Below are 6340 nucleotides of genomic sequence, written 5' to 3' on the forward strand. Positions count from 1 at the left end.
AGACTTCTGATGAAATCCTTTCTCTATTCTTTAGGTGTAGTTTTAATATATAATTTTCTTTTAATATAATATATATAATAAAATAATAAATCAGCCTTCTGAAACGTGGAGTCAAGATTCTCATCTCTTCCCATGCTGGAGTTGCCTGCAAATTCCACACACATGTGTTCCCATCCCACCCTCCCTACTGGTGCAGGTGTTTCCATCCCACCCTCCCTGGGCTGCTGCCAGGCCGCGAGGGGAGCGAGCGCGTTGGAAGGACACAGAGCCAGGGATGCTGAGCCAGCGTAGTTCAGTGTCGGTGTTTATTTGTGTGACACTCACAGTGGGGGGACAGGAGCAGGGGACGGGCGGACATGGGCAGGGACACCTGCGGCTGGGGGAGCCGCTGTTCCAGAGGTGCGGAGGAGGGAGGGAGCCAGCGGGGTGGGTTAGTAGCACTCGGATCTGTTCACGGTCTTCTCCACATTTCCAGCGCCGTGCCTGACCTTGCACGAGACAGAATTGTAACTCTGCCACTTGGTGGCATCCAGGGACAGGTAACTGCTGGCCATGAACTGGTTGCTGTTGTTCTGCCGCTGGGGCTGGCTGGTCTCCACGCCAGTGGTGATGGCATTGCCGTCAGCCACCCATTCCACTGTCACCTTGCCTGGGTAGAAGTTCTCCATCAGGCACACCAGGGTGGCTTTGCCCTTTGACTCCATCTCCTCGGTGGATGGCGCGAAGAGGTGCACGGTGGGAGCGACCTGGGGCAGGTCTGTGAGGGACAAGAGGGGTACGGGGTCAGAGAGGGCCCTGTCCCCCACCACAGCCCCTGCCTGCTCTGCTGGTACAACCCAGGAACTCCCCACTTTCCCCACAGCCAGAGCTTATCACTCCTAACTGCAATGTATTTAAATTTGGGATATATATATATATATATATATATATATATATATATATATAAAATATATGCATATATGTGTGTGTGCAATACACATACATCTCATATATGCTTGTATATATGTTTTATATACACTATATGCACATATATGTGCATATATGTATTAGATATGATAGATATATACAGTTAATATGCATAATATATATACACTGTACAATATACATACATAGGTCGTCCATATCATATGAATAGATGTATAATTCTATAAAATGCATATAACATGGATATTTGTACATTTCTGTATCTCATATATATAAAAGATTAATTTTATATATATATATATTTATGTATATTTATATATAAATATAATATATAATATATATATAATATATATATATATATATATGTAATTAAATATTAATTTCTTTGCCATAAAGCCATTTCTTTCCTTTTACAGGGCTTTTTTTTTTTAAACCCCAAAATTTCACAGACAAACCATCCTGTTTTCTGCCCAGTTCTGCTTTCAGACATTTTCTTTTCTCTGGAAACTACCACTAAAAATCACACAAAGGAAGATGGAAAAAAGATGTCTGGTCTTTCTGGTGTGGTTCTGCTGCCTCCTCCAATGTGCAATGTTTCCATTTCTATCTTCACCTCTATTTCTATCTCTATCTCCATTTAAAAACCGGGATGACTCTATTAAATACTTTTTGATTAAAAAGGGCACAAAGAACATTTTTCTTGGTCTTAGCCCTGCGTAATTTGGTTCAAATTGGGATTTTTCAACAAATTCTTTTAAAAATTACAGACAAAGACAGACAAACAACGTTTCCGGCAGCATTTTCAGCCCAATAATCTCCATTTTTGACATGTCTTACCTGGACAATGGGCTCTCTAAGATACCCCTGGAATCTTTTGTCTAAGATTCCAGGGACATTTTAACACAAAGTCAGGATGACTGTGGGCTGCTCACAGCTGAGGACAGGCTGCCCTTTCACAGCACCTGCACCCCTGGACCCCGCAGAAGAGCCCCTGCCTCTCACCAGGAGTGACAGACTTAGTCCTCAGGACTAAGAGTTGAGGACTTAGACTTTAGACTGACAAATTTCTTTGACAAAGACAAAAATCACATCTCTTAGGGACCTAAATTTGAGTTTCCTTCCCCCTCAGACCTCAGACACATTTCCTGGACGAATTTTAAGAATTTTCGACTAAGAAAATACGCCCTGAATCTCCGTGGCGTGCACAGAGTCGTCAGAGTCCGCAGGGACGAGACAGAGCCCCCAAGGCCGGGCTTAGTGCCCGGCCCCAAACGGGCGGCAGACCCCAGCCCGGCGCCAAGTCCGAGAAAAAACCCCAAATCGCCCAAAATCGACAAAATGTCAAAATTCCGCGGTGGGAGAGGAAAGACCGAGGGGAAGTCGGCGACTCACCTTCGAGGATCAACGTGGTCCCGGCCCCGAATACACCACACAGTGACACAGGGCCACACAAAAACCTCCTGCCTCATGGCTGAGCGGTCCTGGAGCCCGCGGATGTGGGAGGGTGGGGAGGATGGTCTGGAAATACCCCAATGGGTGCAGTGGAATGAAGGTGATGGGATGGGGATGCCCCCATGGACACAGCAGGATGAAGGTGTGGACACAGCTGTACCTGTGGAGTTTTGGTCCTGGCTGGTCTCTTTCTGTGCAGCTCCCACCACCAGCAATGCAGATAATAGCTGAAGGTCTCTGCAGGCAACTTATTTTTATTCATATTTACCCTAAAAATATGAAAAAGCAAGAGGTGGAGATGCCTTCATAAAGTTGAGATAGCCAAGGAAGGGGTGAGACAAAATGAGTTTCAGCTAAAACCAATTAACTTCAAATTTCCCTGTAAAGGCTTGGCTGCTTCTTTGAAAAATGTTTTCCCAGTGTGGTGCCAATCCCACAGATTGGCAGATTCAGTGCTCATCTTGGACCATTGGATGCCAACAGCACCAATGTAAATTGAACCCACAGATTTTCAAATGATGTGGTTTGTGCAAGTGGTTATAGAAAGAGGCAGAGTCAGTGAACTTCCTGAGTTACAGGAACTCTATAAATAGTTCACTGTAGAACAGGTAACACTTCGAAGATTTTGTGGTTTGAGACACTTTCTCTTTCAGAGGTTTGCTTTGCCTCTGGGAAGGTTTATGCTTTTGTGCAAAGTCTGAAACTATCTGAAAAAGAAAAAAACATCACTGAAATTGTATATGCAAAGCATTTAGCTGAAGCCAATGCCCTCTATTGTGGATGATCATTTTCTGAGCATTTCTCAGGCTTCAATGGGGTTTCGGTTTCATTTTGTGGGAGGACAAGAGGGGGACAATGTTCATCTCTTCAGTTCTGCTCTCCTTGCAGGGAGGCAAGGAGGAGGACAGAGGCTGTGCTGCATGCAGCAGGGTGCTGCTGAAGTAGCTTCTGGCATTGCCACCAGAGCAGGAGATCAGCAGTCTCTCCCATGTTGGCTGACATCTTGGAGAGCTGACTCAGAGATGCTGCCTGGACCAGCAGGACCTCTCCTCTGGTGTGGAGAGGGAGAGGGGAGAAGAGAGGTGTCAGTCAGTGCCCCAGGACAGCCTTCTCTGACCTGCTGGACGGGGCTGCTGTGCCGAAAGGTCCTGATGGAGCAGAGGGGTCACTGCCTCAGACAGAGCTCACGGCCTGAGCTCAAGGCCAGGGCCCCATGAAGAGACCTGGCAGAGCTAGAGGACATGGCTGGCAGCAGAATGAGGTGGTGGGGCTGAGGACAATGCCAGGCACTGCAGAGCCCCAGGACTCCTCGTGCACAGCGTGAGGCAAGGAGGAGGCCATTCAGAGCCAGTGGTGATGGAGGGGGGACTTGAAGCTGCACCAAGCCCACAGCCCTGCTCAGCCCTGAGAGAGAGGGCAGAGAAGCTCCATCTTTAACTCCTTTGTTTCCAGAGGTGGTGATGGTCCAGAGGGTCCTGGCATAGCAGGGCTGGGAGGCATCAGCAGGGCTCTGGGTGCTTGCTAGGGAGATCAGAAGAATCCTGGCTCTGGAGCACAGGCAGGCACAGGAGGTTATCCCAGCATTTCTTTATTGAGAGTGTGGGCAAATATTGGACAGGTTTCCTAGAGAGCTGGATGGTTTCCCAGGCCTGCAAGTGTTTTATACAAGCACTTGGTCAATGCCCTACATTTTTGTCATGCCTGAAGTGGCCACGCAGTTGGACTATGTGATCATTGAAGGCCTCTTCCATCTGAAATGGTCTGTTCAGTTCTATCCTATCTGCTCTCATCCACCAATGACAAGGAAAGGGCTGTGAGGATGGAGCTGTGTCACTGGAAACAGCCACATTCACCACAGGGCAGAAAAAAGACAGGGTTGTTCCAGGGACCTGCCCCACCAAGCAGGGACAGCAGAGGCTCCTAACAGGCCCCTGCCATGGCAGGAAGACTTTGTATCCCATCCCCATTGCTCCATTTCACCATGGTAACATCATCACTGCCATTTTGGTAGCTACCACATTAACAGACTGCCTTGTCCTGGGCTTGGACCCCAGAGATGGTTACTGTGCTCATGGAGCCAGGCTGGCATCCCCAGAGGGATGTCTGGTGGTCCCAGGTCATTGCAGCAGATCCCAATGACAGGGGCACAGCCAGGAAACTTAGGCTGGTACCAGTCACAGCTGCTGCCATCCCTGGAGCAGATGACTTTGGTGGTTTGTCCCACAATGCTGACACCAAGTAGAGGTGAAAGAGCACTGCCTGGACCAGGGAACATGGAGAGGGAGAGGAGGGAGAAAAGATGAGGGTGAGCCAGTGACTTGGAGCATGGCCCTCTCTGATCAAGGGAATAGTGACAGGACAAATCTGCCTGCAGTCACATACATGGGACACCCTGGGCCATGACAGCATTGCTGGGAGGTCATAACTTCCTCAAATGACAGAGGATGGGCACAGTCTTGGGGCTCCAAGGGTAAGCTGAGGCAGGAGGTTTTTGTACCACTTCCCCATTGCTCTGTATCACGGTGCAGCAGTACTGCTGCTGTCATAGCTACCACAGAAATAGACAGCCTCGTCCTCGGCTTGGACCCCAGTGATGGTTAACGTGCCTGTGGAGCCGGACTTGGATCCGGAGAATCGCGAAGGGATGTCCGAGGGTCTCTTGTCATTGTAGTAGATCACAGTGACAGGGGCAGTGCCAGGGACCTTCTGCTGGTACCAGCCATAGCTGTAGCTGCTACCAGAGCAGGTGATCGAGACGGTCGCGCCGATCTTGGTCTTAATCTCGGGTGGCTGAGTCAGCGCTGCCTGGACCAGGGAACCTGGAGAGGGAGAGAAGAGAGGGGAGAAGACGGGGGTCAGTCAGTGTCCCAGGAGCACAGGCCTGCCTGGGCAGCAGGGTGGGGTCCCTGTGCCCAAAGGCCCAGCACAGGCACAGCAAGTCTGGCCATGGCACCTGTGCTGTGGGCGAGCACCACGAAGAGAAGAGGGGCCCAGGCCATGGTTCAGTCCCACCGGCTCAGCGTCCCCAGAATGATGGAGCTGTGCTGTGGACCCTGACTCCCTTTTAAGCCCCCGCCCGTCGGGGACACGTCCCCTCCATGCAAATCCGACCCTGCGGTCACGGCCGGATTCTGCCCGCGCCTCTCTCCGCACATCCCTCCCTGCTCCACACCCAACCCCACCACACCAGAGGTAGCAGGGCTTGCCCACAGACACAAAGTGGAGATACCCCCCAGTTCTGAGCCTGAAACCCACCAGAATTGACCCTCCTGCCCCCACACCAGGCTGAGTGACTGCAGTGCCCAAAAAGGGAGAGCTGGACACTGTGGCAAGGGCATACAGAAGTATCTGCAGCTCCCAGTGATGGGACCTGAACGATGCCAAGCTCTACCATTCCCCAACTAATTTTTGGCATTTTTCCCTCCCACAGCTGTCCCAGGCCTGTAAAGTACCCCCTTGATCTCCTGCTTTTGTGCCCCAGCCCTTCCTCTGACAGCTGAGATCCACCACTCAAGACCAAGACCTTTGTTCTTATCAGGCATTCACACCCCAGAACAATGGGAGTGGGCCAGCACTGAGCCCCAGGGTCCAGCAATGCCTCCCCATTATCTGATCATGAGCCCAGTGTGCTGGTGCTCAGCAGCCAGAGCTCGGGCAGCTCCTGGTCAGTGCTGCTCCAACTCAGGGCATAGGGATCATGGCTGCCTCTGGCAGTCTCAAAGAGTGGCTGCACCACAGGAAATTCCCTCTCCCCCAGGATCCTCCCTGTACCCGACTCTGGTGTCCCCAGGGTGCCCAGGGCACCAGGAGCCTGGCTGGCATGGGCAGGGAAGGGCTGCAGGGCTGTCTCCCTGTGAGCAGCACGGAGGGGACCTGCTAGAGCACAGCATGTGTCCCATAGCAGGAACTGCCACACAGGCACAGATGCTGCTCCATGTTGTGCTTGGCAGCTGCAGGCAGCATG

General features: G+C 50.9%; 1 protein-coding gene across 1 annotated transcript; it reads right to left on the reverse strand.

Moving 5' to 3' along the window:
- Nucleotides 1–275: 275 nt before the first annotated feature.
- Nucleotides 276–5415, reverse strand: LOC135454477 (immunoglobulin lambda-1 light chain-like). Its single transcript, XM_064726669.1, has 4 exons — nt 5330–5415; nt 4904–5195; nt 2317–2354; nt 276–757 (listed from the first exon to the last, which is right to left on the reverse strand). The coding sequence occupies exons 1-4, from the start codon at nt 5373–5375 to the stop codon at nt 432–434; spliced, it is 702 nt and encodes a 233-aa protein (XP_064582739.1). The 5' UTR covers nt 5376–5415; the 3' UTR covers nt 276–431.
- Nucleotides 5416–6340: the final 925 nt, after the last annotated feature.

This window comes from Zonotrichia leucophrys, chromosome 15, assembly GCF_028769735.1.
Source record: "Zonotrichia leucophrys gambelii isolate GWCS_2022_RI chromosome 15, RI_Zleu_2.0, whole genome shotgun sequence".
In the NCBI taxonomy this organism is placed as follows: Eukaryota; Metazoa; Chordata; class Aves; order Passeriformes; family Passerellidae; genus Zonotrichia; species Zonotrichia leucophrys.